Genomic DNA, 17,247 nt, shown 5'->3' on the forward strand with positions numbered 1-17,247 from the left:
AAGAGGGTATCCTAGAGTGGAGTGTTGAATCCCAAATGGGGTGAGGAGAACATGTACAAGGTGGGGATGGTGGTAGCAATGAGACATTGATTACTGACAGGAGGACTGAGCAAATAGGTAAAGACATAAAGAGAATGGGAATCGGGTTTCCCACCATAGGAGAAGTGAGTTACAAATATGTAAAGGGAGAAAATGAGAATAAACCCTCTAATGCACCCTGTGTAATGTTGTCTCAGAAGGTTGTGTGACAGTGATACCTCAACACTAAGAGGAATACCTAATACCCGGATCTTGGTTTCTAAATATCATTCTCCATTAAAGGAAACCAGAGCTTCTTCAAGAAATGGATTGTTCCAGAGCTGGGGAAGGGATAGATGAACCTGGAACATCTTTTTTTGCTAAAAAAGTAAGGAAGTGCTCAAAGAATGATGGGAGCAGTCATAAGGACACAGAAGCCAGATTGAAAGAGTTCTCTCTAGCCAAATCTGGGACAACCTGAGCATGAAAATGAATGTTATGAATGGATTATAACCCAATGAATAAAATAGGAAATCATGAGTCCAAACTGATGTTAATTAATTGGACATTTGACACGGGATGAGGTTTTTACATAACTTCAAAGCTTTTTCTCACAAAATACTAAAAACAAAAGAGAAAAGTAATTTTACAAAAGAGAAGCATGGCAGATACCACCTGAACCAAGTGACCTTAGTGAATCTTGCTAATAATAGGATGTGATACCATCGCCATTTTGTGTTATTCCTGCCCCAAAATGCATAGCCTGAATCTAGTCAAGAGAAAACATAAGATAAACCCAAACTGAGGAACATCTACAAAATAACTGGCCTGTGTTCTTCCAAATTATCAAGGCTGTGTGAAAGTCATAGGAATATCAGGGAAGGGTTCCAGATTTAAGACTAAAGAGATGAGAAAACTAAATGCAATGTGTGGTTCTTAAATGGATCCGTTTGCAAAACGGACGTTATTGGGAAACTTGAATGGTGTCTGAGGATTGGGTAGTGGCAGTACAAACATGTTAATTTTCTGATTTCCTCTGATTTCTCCTGCAGTTTCACTGGGGAATGATAATGGACACACATCACCGCATAAGTTTAAGATGTAGAGCATGATTTTAGTTAGATTCACATATACTTTGAAATGATCACCAAGCAGGTTTAGGTAAAATCCAGCATCTCATGTAGATACAAAAAAGAGAAAAACAAATTTCCTTGTGATGAGAACTCCTAGAATTTACTCTCTTAATAACTTTCCTGTACACCACACAGTAGTGTTAAGCTATAGTCATCAAGGTGCACATTACCTCCCTAGTGCTTCCACATCTTGTGACTAGAAGGTTACACCTTTGGACTACTTTCTTCTAATCTCCCCTCCCCAACCCCCACTCGTGCCTCTGCCTCCATGTCTGATTTTCTTTTTTTTTCCTATGAGTTTGGTAGTTTTTGTTTTTAGATTCCACATATAAGTGAGATCACACATTGTCTTTCTCTGTCTGACTTATTTAATTTAGCATAATGCCTTCAAGGCCCACTCATGTTGTCACAAGTGGTAGGATTTCCTCATTTTTTATGGCTGAAGCTTATTCCATTGTGTATGTATACAACTTCTTCATTCTTCCATCCACCGATGGACATTAAGGTTGTTTCCGTGTCTTGGCTATTGTAAGTAATGCTTCTATAAACATGGGACAGCAGTTATCTTTTTCAGTTAATGTTTTCATTTCCTTTGGATATCCTCCCAGACATAGAAAAGCTGGACCATATGGTAGTTCTATTTTTAATTTTTTGATGAACTTCCATACTCTTTTCCATAGTGGCTGTCCCAGTTGACGTTCCCACCAACAGAGCACAAGGATTCCCTTTTCTCCACATCCACACCAACATTTTTTGTCTATTGTCTTTTTGATGATGACCATTCGAACAGGCGTGAGGTGATATCTCATTGTGGTTTTAACTTGCATTTCCCTAATGATTAATAATGTTTAGCATCTTCTTATGTGCCTGTTAGCCATTTGTATATCTTTGGAAAAACTGTCTATTCAGGTCCTTTGCTCATTTGGGGGGGGGGGGTGCACTATTTGTTGTTGTTCTTTGCTAGTGAGTTGTATGAATTACATATTGTGGATATTGACACATTAGCAGATATATGGTCTCAAATAAATTTTCCCATTCTGTAGGTTGTCTTTTTACTCTGTTGATTGTTTCCTTTGTCGTGCAGACGCTTTTTAGTTTAGTGTGGTCCCACTTGTTTATTTTCGCTTTTATTGCTTGCGCTGATTTCCTTCTGACATTGACCGTTACACTGAAATTATGTAGAATGTCCTTATTTGTAGGAATTAACACACTCAAGTATTTGGGAATGATGGATATCATGTCAATTATGTACTTCTAAATTGCTCAGGAAAAAAAAAAAAAAGCTTTTTTACTGTGCTTCCCCTTTTCTGCAAGCTTGAAATTAATTCAAAAAGAAATAAATCTGACCCTTAGGGGCCTACTTAATATAAGAACTAATAGTAAGATTGTTGCACTAAGAATATTTGGTTTTATTTATTTTGGGGTCTCTGTGTTTGTATTGGCTGCTGTGTGTTTGTATACCATGGAATCATTGATGATGGCCTACCATTCATTCTCCAAACCCCTCTGGAGCCAAACCTTCTGCTCCTTGGCTTACCTCTTTTGACTTTTGTGGCTCGGTTGTCAAGTTCAATATAGTGCGTATAAATCTCCATAGTTGATGTGGCTATAGTTTTTATAAGCTCTTCAAAATCTTTGGATTACAACTTATTTTTAGCTTTCCATTGCTCCTGGGGATTCAAGATTCGGGGATGTACGATATTCTGAATTTGAAATAGAAGATTATAAAATATTTTAGCACTGAAATGAAGGCTGCTTGCATGCAAGGATTTTCCTTTTCTATTTGGTATAATTACTTCTAGAATACGTTATTTTTACTTAAAAATTTTCAAGATTTTATTTGAATTCCAGTTAGTTAACATAGAGTATAATACTAGTTTCAGGTTGTAATGTATTATTTTTAATGAAAATGTGGCACATTTGCATGAAGTAGTTCTCCTATGAATCATTAATCAAGCTAATAGAAACTATAAACAATACCTGTTCATACATTCTACCCACTAGCGACTGCTAGTCCTTTAAACTTTCTTGAAATGATTCCCAGCTATTAATCTTGTTTCTAAATGACAAAACGCAGACAAACCAGACTGTAGGGATCCGCTTCTGCGTGCCCACTGGTGGCAAGAGAGAGAAGAAGCTGGCAGGCACTTGGAGGGGAGTGGGCAGGAAAGAACCTCTGCAGTAACTCAGCTCTGATCTTCTCCCCCCTTCCTCATTACTTCGTCCACCACAGACTAGTTGAGTGTCAACTATGAGTCATTCCAAGTAATGAGCACTGGGGGTCCAATGATGAACGAGAAACATGCTGGGCTCTTGAAGGAACGCTGACTTCAGAGGGAGAGAGAGGGCTGCATAGACATTTAGGTATATTCTAATAGTTTCTACAAAAAAGTCAAATACAATGCACTATCAAAGGAGAAAAATGGCTGCCTGACAGGAATAAGAAAAGTCTTTACAGAAAAGGTGATGTTTAAAGTCTTGGCTGCAGTTTGTCAGGAGAGGAGGAGGGAGGGAATTACAGGCAAAAGGAGAAACTGAAGCACAAGGCTGAAAGTCTGAAAGCGTGACTTCTTCAGAGTTCCCAGAGGAAAGGGTGCATGCACAATGCAGCACTGTGTGGGTGTCTGAGAGGAGGGATGGGCTGAGCACAGACCAGAAAGGCCCATGTGGGCAGACCATTTAAAAAAAGAAAACAGACAAAAAACAAAGAGCAACATCACACACCCCTGTGTGCTGTGCTAAAGAATTTGGACTTTATCCTGAAGGCTATGGGGGGTCAGTGGAGGGTTGCTGGAGAATGACATGGTCAGCTCCCTCTCTGTGCAGGGATCTGTGATTCTAGGGAGTGGAAGGGAGTGTCTGGCCCCTCCCCCCACCCCCTGCACTGGGACAATTGCTGGCTCTCTCCCTGCAGTTAGCTCCCTGCTCGAAGGATACCTCCCACTCTTCAGCCCACCCCCACAAAAACAGCATGCCTGGCATTTTCTATTCCTTATCTGGCTTTTGTCTTCATGATACTTCCTAAATATCTGACTTGCCTGTTTGTTGTCTGCCTCCCATACTGGCATATAAGCTCTATAATAATAACAGACACTTTGTTCTATTATTGCGGTCTCCCCAGCACCTCGTTCTGGTGCCGGGCATAGTAAGCGCACCTATGTTCTTGAAAGAGTGAAGGGTAATACAAACCTGCCACTGATCTTGGTCCAAAGAACTTGGGAACCCATAAACCCCAGATTCTAGGAAAGGAAATTTGCAGTGGCCAGGAGGTTCTGAGTCCCCAGGCAGAGGAATGGTGGGGTAAGGGGCTCCAAGAGGCTCTCCAGAACAACAGGCTTCCAAATGAGATGGTAAATCCCATCCTAGGATCCTTTTTGCTTTTTCCCCAGAGGTGGCCTTTTTTTTTTTTTCCAATGTTTATTTTTTATTTTTGTGAGGCGGGGGGAGGGGCAGAGAGAGAGGGAGACACAGAATCAGAAGCAGGTTCTAGGCTCTGAGCTGTCAGCACAGAGCCCAATGCAGGGCTTGAACTCACAGACTGTGAGATCATGACTTGAGCCAAAGTTGGATGCTTAACTGACTGAGCCATCCAGGCACCTCAGAGCTGGCCCTTTATCATGGGAAGGCAGGACTTAGATAGTATTCTAATTTAGGGATGTTGGAACCTAGACCAGGATTTCAATGGGGAAAGAGAATGAAGCGTAGATCTTTCCTCTAACAATACTGTCCAATGTCAGACTCTGGAATCATGAAGTTAGGTTTTTTTTCTGAATTCCCCTGAGATCTCAAGATAGAGAGACCATGTCCTTCAGAACTCATAGGTCTCATGAGGTCTCAGCTTGAACATGCCTCCCTGAGCATCCTGTATGTATGGCTCTGAAGGACACGAGGAGCAGTCATGATACAGGGGTGAATTCATGAACAAGGTTCCTAGATAGGTATCTATCCTGGGAGGTGGTTTCCTGAGCCTCCAGCAGCTGGCTGGAGTGGCCTAGGCAGTGGCCTAGGCAGAGTCCAGAAACTTCTCAGAACACTGGCTGATGGCTCAGGTCCCTAGCTTTGTCAAGCCACATGGCTAGAAATCCTCTCGAATCACAAGAGAAACAGACAAATCTTGAATCATAAGACAGAAAAATCTCAAGTCTCTGGAAACGAATGACCTTGTTTCTAGATCTTTCCAATTTGAGAACCAACCAATTTGTTCCTGTTTCAGGCAACCAAAACCTTATATTATGGATATGCAAGGAAGATTCAGTCGCGGTTCTATTGCCTGGCATATGGGTGATTATGAAAACACCGATCAAAGAAATTCCAAAGCGGCTGTCCTTGTCAGGCAGAGCACGGCAGAATTGCCAAGAGCTTCCAAACAACCGAAGCTGCCAAAGCGACCAAGAAAGGAGGTACGATCATTTGCTTTCCTGAATCATCATAGAAAACATCAAATTATTTCAACATGAATTAGAGAATGCTATTTAATAGTAATACTGATAAACAATCAGTTTTGTGGTTCCTTTTAACCCGTGAGAACATTTTGAAATTTATATGGGATCTCCACAGTAATGCCCATACTGTGGGTAGCTGGGTATTATTCCCATTTTATAGCTAAATAAAACAAGATATTGTAGATTTCAATCCTTACAAGTGCTTATTTAACATATGGGTGAACCTGGAGAAAATAGCCTTCTCCTTGGTTTGCAAAGCTGAGAAAGCTCTCAGCGTATGAAATGGAGGTAAATCTGTAAGTCCTGTCAAGACTGTTGCAGACTGTTTTGTGATACTTCCTAAAAGAGTATATCAGTTCAAATTCAAGTTTTTCCCATTACTATCTAGGAAACCTTGAGCAGGTTGCATAGTTTCTCTATATGGGTTTTTTGTAAGTGAAGTGGGGAATTAGTATTTGTACAGAATATTTGATAAGATTGCTCGTAAGAATCAAGAATGTGTAAGTATATACAAATGAATAATTATTTCCTAGGGTCCTTTTGCATAATTCCACAGCACAATGCATTTTATAGTAATCCAGTATTTCCATATTGAGTCTCATTTCCACGAAAGAAAGGAAATGGGATAGCTCTCGTTAATCCAAAGATTCCCATTTCCTACATGAAGACAGTCTCCTTACTCCATCGAAGAATCTTGCCAACCCCCTAAGACGACTGCTTGCCCTCCGTCACCAGAGATCTGATTCATTAGCAATTAATTACATCTATTTGAAACATTCTGTGAAGGAGCCATGGAAGTCCTCCTTGGTAGATCCTGACCCCAGGGGCACTTTGTATTAAAAAAGGGAGCAGTTCAGCTGCTAACATTCCTCTGTGGTCTGATTTTTGGGCTGGTTCCAAATGAAATGATTTATTGTAGTGTGTGTGGATGAAGGTTGGGTTAGTTACCTTCTGTCACTGAACTAATTTTGTGTAGGATTAGAGCAATCATGGATTAAACAATCCCAAATGTCTCCTTCTATCATTCACTAAATCCAATGGAGAGTTGCGCATTAAAACAAACAAACAAACAAAAAAACGTGTTAAGGCTTTTTATTTTGAAATGATTTCAAATTTACAGAAGAGTTGCAAGAATAGTACAAAGCGAACTCTGATATTCTATCGAGAACAGTCACTTGTTTATTTGCTTTAATGCTTTCTAAATGTGTGTGTGTGTGTGTACATTTGTTTTTCCAAATCATGTGAGGTTAAGTTGCAGACATGATTCTTCATTACCCCTAAACATTTCAGGGTATATTCCTAAGAACAAAGGTGGTCTCTCATATAACCACGGTACAATTCTAAGATGTAGGGAGTTTAACATTGATACAATGTAATTATCTATAGTTCATAATCAAATTTTATTAATTGAGCCAATAATGTCTTTTGTAGTTTCTCCTCATCCAGGATCCAATCTAGAATTACATATTGCATTTAGTCCCCATGTCTCCTTCAATTTAGAACAGTTCCTCAGTCTTTGTCTTTTATAGCACTGACATTTTTGAAGAGTCTAGACCAGTTCTGTAGAATATCTCTTAACTTAGGTTTATCTGACGGTTTCTCATGAATAGATTCTGGTTATGTGTTTTGGGCAGGAACCTCAGCTAAGTGACATCATGTCATTCTCAGTGCTTCACATCAAAGAGGCACCTGATGAGAGTTTAACTCATTGTTAGTAAGGTTAATTAATCACTTGGACACATCTTTTCCCTTCCAGAGATAAACAAAATACGATATCACCCCAAATAATCTTTCTTTTTATAAACTAGTCTTTCTTCTAAATTTCTAGATATACATTAGAAACTTGTTCCCTATGTCCAGTTTTTGGACCATCTCACAGGATTCTTGTGGATGATACTTCAACAAGTACTCAAGCCTGCCCCCCCCACCCCCAACCCCCCGTAATGTAAATCCTCTTCAGTGAAAATGACTTGAAGCAACTGTTCTTATATATTCAAAAGCCAATAATGGATATAACATGTGTCAAGCCTCTAACATAATGCTTTACACCAGCCACCAATGAGTGGTTACCACTGCTACACTTACCTGGGATGCCAGCACATTTTCCAATTTATGCTGCAAGAATCAAAACCATGTACTGAAAACAGCCTCAATGAAATAAATGTCAATGGTACTGGGGGGCTTTGAGGGAAATCCCTTTTCTCATGAAGATAGATGGTTGAAAATGGGATATTTTATATTCACATTCTTGAGTTTGGATCTTTATTTATAAATTACATTTGGAGCTTAATTACAATGTTTCTAAAAGTACAATTTATGATATTTAACATTATGTATCATTCTTTATACATTTATCCAAAACAAAATGCTCTTTAAAAATGCTCTTACATATTGGGCAAATTTCTACACTGTTTCTTCTACTGTATATCCCCCCGTTTTTTTTTTTTGTTTTGTTTTGTTTTTTTGTTTTTTTAATTTAAAGTTCAATCTTCTAGTTTATGTTATTTTCCCTTCTTGATTTTTGGTTAACTTTTTTTTTCACATAAATAATAGCCACTTAAGTGTTGTCAATTTTACGTGTATATTACATGCACTTTTAGCACCATCCATTTCTATTTCATTTCTTTGCTTGCAAATGTTCTCATTACCCCCTTTCATTCCAATACATGGACATAATCTCAGTGATTGGTACATTCTCTCCCTCATCTGTTCACTCACATTGGATTCACTCACAATCCAAAGTCAGTAATTCTCAAATTTTAATGTGCGTATCAATCACTTAGGGACCGAATAAAGACACAGATTCTGATTCAGCCGGGCTGGGACAGGGCTTGGGGTCTGCATTTCTATGAACTTCTAGGCAATGCAGCTGTTGCTAGTCTGGGACCTTGAGCAGCAAGGTTTGAATTGCAGTTTGAGCTAGGAACTGGAGGGGCTTAGACCACAGGGGAAAGGGAGACAAGAAAGGACAGGCAGGGCAAAGGCAATGTTCGTGTAGTGCCTTTGGGGAAGTGCATGTGGTTCAAGATGGCTGGATAATAAATAGCACGCAGAGGGTATCTCGTGAAGTGGCTGGGGAAGAGGAACCAGCTGCGTTGTTTGAGTGCATGGTGCTAACAAGCTTGGATTTTGCTGGGCTTTCAAACAGAAGTAACAGTATTAAACTTTCATTTTTGGAGGGATTTAGACATCAGCCAGGAAGACTGATTACAACTGTTTGATATGGCAGAAAGAGGAGTTCCGAGGCATTTTGGGAACTCAGTTGAGAAATGAAGAGGGATTGAAAGAAGGCAAAGAGAAAGGAGAAGAGGTGATGCGTCTGAGACATAAAGAAAGTAGCAGATTCAACAGTTCTCCCCATGGGAAGAGAAGGAGGCCAAAGAACACCGCAGAATTCATGAGGGGTGGGGGCAGGGTCGGGGGCAACACGCAGAGAATGAGTAGTTTGCAAAGAAGCCAGTGCCCTATAAAACACTTAGTTGCCAACAGAAAAAGAAATTTGGGATAAAGAGGGGGCAGGAAGGCACAGAACAAAAATTTAACAAGGGAGAAACCATTTTTGTTTACACTTTGATTATAGTCTGTAGATTGAGAACGTGCAGGTGAGAAAGGGGGACGGATGATAAATGCTGACTGAAGGTACTAAGAAAGCTGAGCGAGATGCATGGCTCTAGGAATTAACACAGCACTGCAGGGGTTAATCCTTACAGGGAGGGGACGTTTTTCTCCCACTGTGAAGGAAGTGCTACCTCCTTCCTTGCCATCTCAGAGGGCTTTTTCTTTTCTTTTTTTGTTTATTTATTTATTTTGAGAGAGACAGAGACAGCACAAGTGGGGGAGGGGCACAGAGAGAGAATCCCAAGCAGGCTCCACACTGTCAGCACAGAGCCGGATGCAGGGCTCAAACCCACAGAGAAGCCGTGAGATCACCACCTGAGCCAAAACCAAGAGTCGGACCCTTATTAATCACCTGAGCCAGCCAGGTGCCCCTCAGAGGCTTATTTCTAACACACTTTCCCTATCCTCCCATATCTCCCTTGCCGCATATACCCAAAGACTATATAGGACTTGTATCTCAGCTTTTACAGGATAACTGCTGCCTGTACTGTTTACTGTGTTAAAGATCTTTGCTTCAAAGCCTGCTTCTTATAATCTGGCATGACAATATTCTGACCATCCAACTGCTTTTGGGGAGGGGGGCTCATAATATATATCATCCTACTTATATCTGAAGTACCTGTATCAGCCAAGGTTCTTCTGAGACATAGAACCACAAAGATGGACAGATAGACAGACTGATTGATTTTAAGGAATTAGGAATTGGCTCACAGGATTGTGGAGGCTGGCAGATCCAAAATGGGCAGGGTAGGCCAACAAGGCTGGAGACTAGGCAAGAGTGACGTTGCAGCTCAGGTCCAAAGGCAGTCTGGGGGCAGAATTTCCTCTTCATTGGGGACTTCCATCTCTTAAATCCTTCAGCTGACTGGATGACGCCCACCCACGTGATGGTGGGTAATCTGCTTTACTGAAAATCTATTCGTTTAAAAGTTAATCTCTTCAGAGCGCTAGCCTCAGCCCCTCCCCCCACTCCACCCCCAGCTCTGGCCCAAGGCAGGAGAACTGGGGCTGGGGCGTGGTAGGGGAGCTTTGGGATGAGAGCAGTCTGCATGCTCGAAGCCCCCTTCTGTGAGAGGAGCTTCAGTACTGGCCACCAGGCAGGGCCCGGCTGGGGCGGGGAGCGAACTACAGCAGGAGCGGGAACCTCTGCGACTGTGCTTGGGTCTCTGTCCGACCCCCCTCCCCTCCTGTCTCGCCTGAGACCCTCCCCCTTTCCCTGGCTTTACCTGGCAGGCGTGTATTTCTTTCCTCATTGGTTCTCCCCAAAGCCTGTAGTTAGCTGTGAGGACTGAGACTAGCACAATGTGCCCCAACCTAATGGGCTCTTCAGGTCTGTCCCTTCTGTGGGGAAAGAACCCTGCTCGCACAGCAGCCCAGCCAGGAGTGCTGCCCTGTAGTCGTTAGTATCCATCTGGATCCTCAGGATCCTAGAGCAGGTTGAACCTATTATCACCCTCATTTCACAGCTGTGATCATCGAGGCCAGAGAGGTTGAGAAACTTGTCCAGTGTCACATAGCTAGTAGGCAGCCGAGTCAGGATCTGAACCCAGACAGCCAACCTTCACCCTGTCCAAAGACACCACCTGCATCTGGAGCACGGGCCATGCTAACTGAAGGAGTCTACAAGAAGGAAGCTGTAAGAAGACAATGTGGACCTTGGAAGGGAGAAGGGTTGCTGAGCAGACACGGGTCTGCAGGTGCGAAGACTGTAACCGATGGTTTTGCGAGAGGCAGACGACGTCTGCGGCCTCGTCCCCGCCCCACCCTGCCTCGGCTCTGGGCTCTGTGACTCACTTGCTAGCAGGACTCTGTTACTTTACTGATTGGTAGCTCTGTGGAAATGCCATGTGGGAAGTCAACCCTCAAGTAGCAAACACTTAGGGAGAAACAGCAATTTTGTCAGGCACCTCCCTGAACCTTCATCTCCTTGCTGAAAACCACGTCCTACCTAATACAACCCAAAGTGGGACATGTTTTAAGCAACCTCCCCCTCCCACCCCCTCTGGAGGCATTCCCCTCTGCCTCCCAACCTGGTTTCCAGATTCTCAGGTAGCTGGCACGGCCTGATCCCTGATCGATAGGTTATTATAGGTGCTCAGTCTGTAATGCAGAACCGCCCCCCCCAACCCGCCCCTTTGGCCACCAGGAAGATCTCCCTTGGACTGCTTTTTCCACTTTGACCAGCACCTAGCACGGAAATATTTGTTGAATGGATGAGTGAACTGATAAGGATTAAAGAATATATCAACCAAGCTTAGAAAATAAATCTCAATCTCATCTAAAAAGATACCTTCACAGAAACTTCCACACGGGTGTTTGACCCTAATATCTGGATATCATGGCCTAACCCAAGCTGACAAATAAAATTAACTGTCACAGTACCCATCTCATCCAGGTGTGGGGATTTTCTATAACGCACCTGACAGAACAGTCTAGGCACCAGGGAACTGAGAAGCAAGGTGGCATGTATGTATGTATGTGCTTAAGGTCCTTATCAATGCCATGATTTTAAAGTTGCTTGAGGGAGTAGGGAAACACTTTCGAAATTTTCATTTAATCAATAAGGGAGTTTGAGATACCTAATGTTAGTTCTCTCTATGGTCTTTAAGATGACATGATTCAGGATGGTATTATGTATGTTACAAAAATTATACATAAAAGCATTTTCTTTTTCTGAGACTTTATATATATATATATATATATATATATATGACCTCATCTTTTACATAGCAAATATTATATAATGCCCTTTACTTTCCTAAAATAAAATTCATATAGAATATAACCTACTTCCACACATAATTTATAACACACCAATATAATGCCCTAGATGTACTATTTAAAAAGTAACCTATTAAAATATATTTTAATACACAGACATTGAAACACTAGATTAGAACAGGAAATGTAACGGAGCAGGCAGATCTTACGTCTATATGCCGTCTGTAGGAATGCTACAATTACAAAGGAAGACGGATGCAGATGTACAAATGACTCAAATTCATGAATACAGTAGCGGTCGGTAAGGTTGTTTTCCAAATTTATGTTAATTCTTGTAAAAATTCTGCATCTTACAAAGTCAAGTCTTCCCTCGATTTATACAACAGTGGCATTCCTGGACAATTCAGCATATATTAAAATCATGTGAGAAACACATTGTGCTTTTATGTAAAGCAGAATTAAATTCTTAGCCTAGATAATTATAAACAGGTTTTTCACCCACAGGACTGTCCGGCAGAACATTTATAAAAGTCATGCAGGAGGTGGGACAAGCTCTCATTCCGTGGGGTGTCCCGTACATTACATGACCTTTCTCTTACCATCCTCGGCCCCCATCCACTACGTGCCAGTCACTGTCACCCACCATTATGCTAACCAAAAATGTTCCTACATTTCCCAAACACCCCTGCTGAAAACCACTGACATATATTACCAACTTGATTCAGCATGAACTAATGGAAATGAGCCCTCTAGGTTTTTAAGTTCCAAGATTAAATGTAACAAACCACATGCAGTACCAGGAAAATGTTCAAGGTAAATTCAAAAGGTTTATTGCACCAAATGCCACAGAAAAATGGATCAAAATAATACATGAACAAGTTTTAAGAAAAAATTTCTATACATTGACACTGATATCTATTTACCTGATCAAAAATATAAAGACCTATCAATTTGTCTTACTGGAGCTTCAATAATAACAAATCCCAGAATTTTCTCCTTTTTTAAACACCACTTAAATGTAAGCATATTGCAACCTTGCTCCCAAGATATATAGTCACCAAACTTCTGACATTTAAAAATTAACACTCAGATGGGGGCTGCTTGATTTAGGTAAATATTATATTAAAATATCCCCTCCCCCACAGCACAATAAAAAAACAAATGGTTCACATTTACCAAGAGAAGCTAAAGACTTTTTCAATTTAATGGTGAAAGTATGCATGAACAAAATACTTTCAAAAGTACATATTAGTGGGAAAATCCAGACATTTAAAAGAATTTTAGGGCCGCTTTATATTCTTTATTTTTATGTACAACCAACTCTAGTGAAGAACCTAAAAAGCTACAGACTAAATTTTTATAAAATCTCAGGACCTAATTATAAGAGCCTAAACGACAGTTTAGTGTCACTTAGCAAGCAGGGACTTTCCTCCCTCCAAAAAAGTTACTTTTGAAAAATATGGTTAAGTTTAAAAAGTTGCGATGTGTAAACGGCAGTTCCATGGGATGTGAAAAGATTATAGTTACTTTTATTAAAAAACAGCACACTTCAGAAAAATGGATTGAAGCCTGTACAAAAAGCTATTTAACACTGATAAAAATAAAATACTTTGGAATTATGCACAAGTATGGAAGCTACATTTTAAATTTTCATTGTCATGTTTAAACGTACACAATTATCTTTACATTCATATCACTCGTCGATCTATTAAAAATAAAACTGCAACATGCTAGAAAGAGGTCCATCACAGTAACATTTACACACTTCTGCTCTGTCATGCCTCACTAGCTTGCTTAAAAAAGCAAGATGCTACAAAAGTTACACTCAACAGGTAAGACTTAAAAGTTGAAGAAACCCTAAAGGTGGAATCCTGTCAACTGAGGTAGTTTTCTTTTCTTTTTTTTTTTCTTTTTTTTGTTTTTTAATTTTAATTTTTTCTTGAAGTGGGCATTGGGAGAGGGCGGGATCCCTTTCTTGCCTCTTGGGCTAAGACAGAATGAAGCCACTGGGTGGTGTGAGTGGGTGTATCTCAACACAATTCCATGAGAGTTTTTTCTTTTCCACTTTTGGGAAGAGGCTGAATTTAAGACAAAGAAAACTTGAATGTTATTTAGAGGAGGATTATAAAAGAGCAGCAACATTCTTGGTCTGTTTTTGTAGGCAATAGATGTGAGGATTAGGTTCTGACTGGAATCCTGAGTGTCACTGAGACAACCCCCACATGTGACCCACCTGTAGTTTCCAACAGACATTTTCCAAGAGAGAGTTTTAGAACAGTAGATTAAGAGGCAAATTAAATTTTCTCAGGCTTTGAGACAACTGGGCTAAATTTTTATGTATGGAGTTTAGAATCAGCCATTTAAAGCCCAATTTCCCCCTATGTGGGTCTAATTTTCAACATGCCACTACGTACACATTTTGAATGAAACTGGTTCTGTATCTAGTTATTTTCTACGAAACCGTGGAAGGTGGTGGATGAGGGAAAGTGCTCAAAACGTGTAAACAAGGAAAAGGGAAACAGAGATGAGGGGAATGCTCTAAACTGGTGCAGATGGAAATGATACAATGTCAGCTCTTATAATTTATTCACACATAACGAGAAACAAATGATGAGTGAGCTGAGCCACAGGTGAGGTTCATTCTCTGGGTAACATAACAACAAGCAGTGACATCATGGATAGAGACTTTAGAACACCAAACTCAGATGTTAGACGAAAGGGATGAGAAAAACATAAAAAGGCTGGAAAACTTCAATCTTATGAAAGAAAGATATAAAATAAAAATTAAAGATCTTATTAAGAGCCTTAATGCACCCACCTACATTTCACATCATAAAAAAGAGAGAGAGAAGAAAAGGTAGCAGTTCTGACCTATTCCTAAAGAATTATTACACCCATTTTTCTCCATTGGTACTTGCATAATGAACTTGCATTTGTAAAAGAAGAAATAAATTTATGTCACTTGGTGTTCAGAATCAGGACTGTATCAAATAAAAAATCTGAAGTCATTCTAAGCCCTAGAAGGAAAGTTACTTCATAATCTTGGGTACAAATGGATGCATGAAAAAGACTGGAATTAATTTATAAAATAGTGTTAAGGAAATGAGAGCCTGGTTGTAATCAACTATTCAAGATCTGCAAGGTGCTAACAATCTTCTGATTGGCTAGATTAGCACCGGTCTTTTAACAATCAATATTTTTAAACTCTCCTCCTTTACCTTGGATGTTGGGACACACTCTGACACGGTCAGAGTTCACGATCAGTACACTAAGTAAAGTTCCTTTTACATTAACAAAAAATTAACGTTTTTTTTTTTTTTAAAGTGAACTATGTTAATAAACAATCCTTCATTTTGGCAGATTTTATAATGGGTAAGTTAGTTTCTGGAGAGGTGTTTTGAAAAGGGCTTAGGCATTAGAAGGCACAGAGATGATAATGTAAAAATTTAGATCATTTATGGATTGTTTATAAATGTACAAACTAATTACTTTCATTAGTCATCCTGAACTGTTGCAGGTTTCATTTCCCACCAGGCCAGCTGTGCCTTTTAAAGTAGAAATAGTCATTTGTATTAACTATTTAGGAAGAAAGTGGCTTCGGCTGGAAGAATTTAGCAACAGAAACACTCTTGAGCTCATAGAAATAACTTTGGTAAATGGCCTCTCTTAAAAAGGCCGCTGAAAGCTCTAAAGTATGAGGATAAAATATATGGTATCAGACTGTGCACTCTGCAGCTATGAACTACATCTTGATGAGATTAAGATGCTACATTGATTCCTGGGTTTATTGCACCAACAGTCCATCTCTAACCTACCTGTGGCTGCATCTGCAACAAGGTAAACTCCAAGAAGATGTGAAAACAGTGGGTCCCTAAAGCACTCTCTTCCCAACGGTCGATCCTCTTTCCTGTTTGGCGTCAGGCAGTAACTCCTATGGCCACCAGACGGGAAGACGGCACAATGCGGCTTGCTTTCTTTCACCTTTTCTAAAAAACAAACCCTGCCCTGGAATCCAGACACCTTGTTCTGACTGTCTTAGGATAGCAAGTTACACTTTCTCCCGTTTGGAGAGCTCACGCCTAAACTCTGAAACATTCTCCTACTGGAATGGTACGTACACTGGTTACCCCTGCTCCAAAGTCGCTTGTCGTTATTCTGCCCAAACACACAGGCGCTCTGGACTGACAGATTAGTGTTTAGTGTAGTGTTTATGTCTTCTCCTACCAAGAAAGTCACTCTCTCTGTTGATTCATGGGTAACAAAAGGCCAAAAGTATTCGTGAAAAACACAAATGCAATTATGTCAAGTAAACCTAAGTTGTCCAACGAGGCATCCACTTGAAGCAACGGAACGAAACAAAACAAAACAAACAAAACAAAAGCAGTGGAATGACGGTTTCTGTTTGCTCTTCTCATGCTTTTGACGTCACAGAGAGCTTTCTCCTTTCGCCTTCGGTTGAGAATCTGATTTTTTTTTTTTTTCTTCCAAGGAAGAACTGTCCTGAGCTTTAGCTTATAAGAGTATCTGAGCGACGTAAGGAGAATGAGTACTGGCAATTGCAGTCAACAGAGGCAGGTCGTTTGATTCAATCCTGAATATTGAAAAAAAGAAAAGAATATTAAAGTAGCATGATTTTACAGTAAAGTATTATTGCTAGGTACCAAGTTTGCCAGATCATCGCTTAAAACTAACGATAAAGTAAGAGATGGAAAGACAATAAACTTGTTCTTTTATTGTGATCTCCCAGTGGATGCCGCCCAAGGAGGCAGAGGAAGGTGCTGGTGTGCTATGCCTAAGTGTGGACACAAGGCTGTTCTTCCCAAGGCAGAGGTCACTCAATCTCAAGCCCATAACTTTTCTATATTCCCCAACAATTAATGTTTTCTCCAGTGGCTCATCATTCTTCTAGCCAACACTGCTGAGTGCATACTGAGATTCTGCACCTGGGCTCAAATCAGTCTTAGGATAATGATGAAGGTGGGAGCTTTTTCAAAACACTTGAGGATTTGTTCAACAGGTTACATGATTTAGATCCTCACTAGGCATCTGAGCCACAGCATTCTGACAGCAAAGTGACACTAACAGATACTGAATCAAGAGACATCACAGCATCAAATGGACGTGGCTTCGGCTGCCTCTCTCACAGCAGAAGCGGCTACAGCGTGGTCACTGGCTAAATGCTGCCAAATGTCCTGAAAAAAATTAGGACTGCTTCAGTCCGTGGAATATGTCCTATTTTTTCCCCTTGAATTCCAAAAATGAAAAATTAAAAATAAAATTTAAAAAGGTAGCTGCCATTACTTCATGGAATGTTC

The 17,247-nt window shown here is 40.4% G+C and overlaps 2 protein-coding genes across 8 annotated transcripts in view; one reads left to right on the forward strand and one right to left on the reverse strand.

Moving 5' to 3' along the window:
- CB1H4orf45 (chromosome B1 C4orf45 homolog) overlaps nt 1–17,247 on the forward strand; it is a 98,602-nt gene that overhangs the window by 78,097 nt on the left and 3,258 nt on the right. Inside the window, exons 4-5 of one of the 2 annotated variants that reach the window (XM_045464403.1) lie at nt 5,365–5,551; nt 6,261–6,596. In XM_045464403.1, the coding sequence (XP_045320359.1) occupies nt 5,365–5,551; nt 6,261–6,302 (229 nt within the window). In that variant the 3' untranslated portion in view covers nt 6,303–6,596. Of the gene's footprint in view, nt 1–5,364; nt 5,552–6,260; nt 6,597–17,247 lie in introns of those variants that run through there. The other variant, XM_045464394.1, reaches the window with a different exon arrangement.
- FNIP2 (folliculin interacting protein 2) overlaps nt 12,740–17,247 on the reverse strand; it is a 134,548-nt gene continuing 130,040 nt past the window's right edge. For all 6 annotated transcript variants that reach the window (XM_045464349.1, XM_045464364.1, XM_045464369.1 and 3 more), the window contains one exon: nt 12,740–16,523. In XM_045464349.1, the coding sequence (XP_045320305.1) occupies nt 16,445–16,523 (79 nt within the window). In that variant the 3' untranslated portion in view covers nt 12,740–16,444. The remainder of the gene's footprint in view (nt 16,524–17,247) is intronic.

Source organism: Leopardus geoffroyi, chromosome B1 (genome assembly GCF_018350155.1).
Source record: "Leopardus geoffroyi isolate Oge1 chromosome B1, O.geoffroyi_Oge1_pat1.0, whole genome shotgun sequence".
Lineage (NCBI taxonomy): Eukaryota > Metazoa > Chordata > Mammalia > Carnivora > Felidae > Leopardus > Leopardus geoffroyi.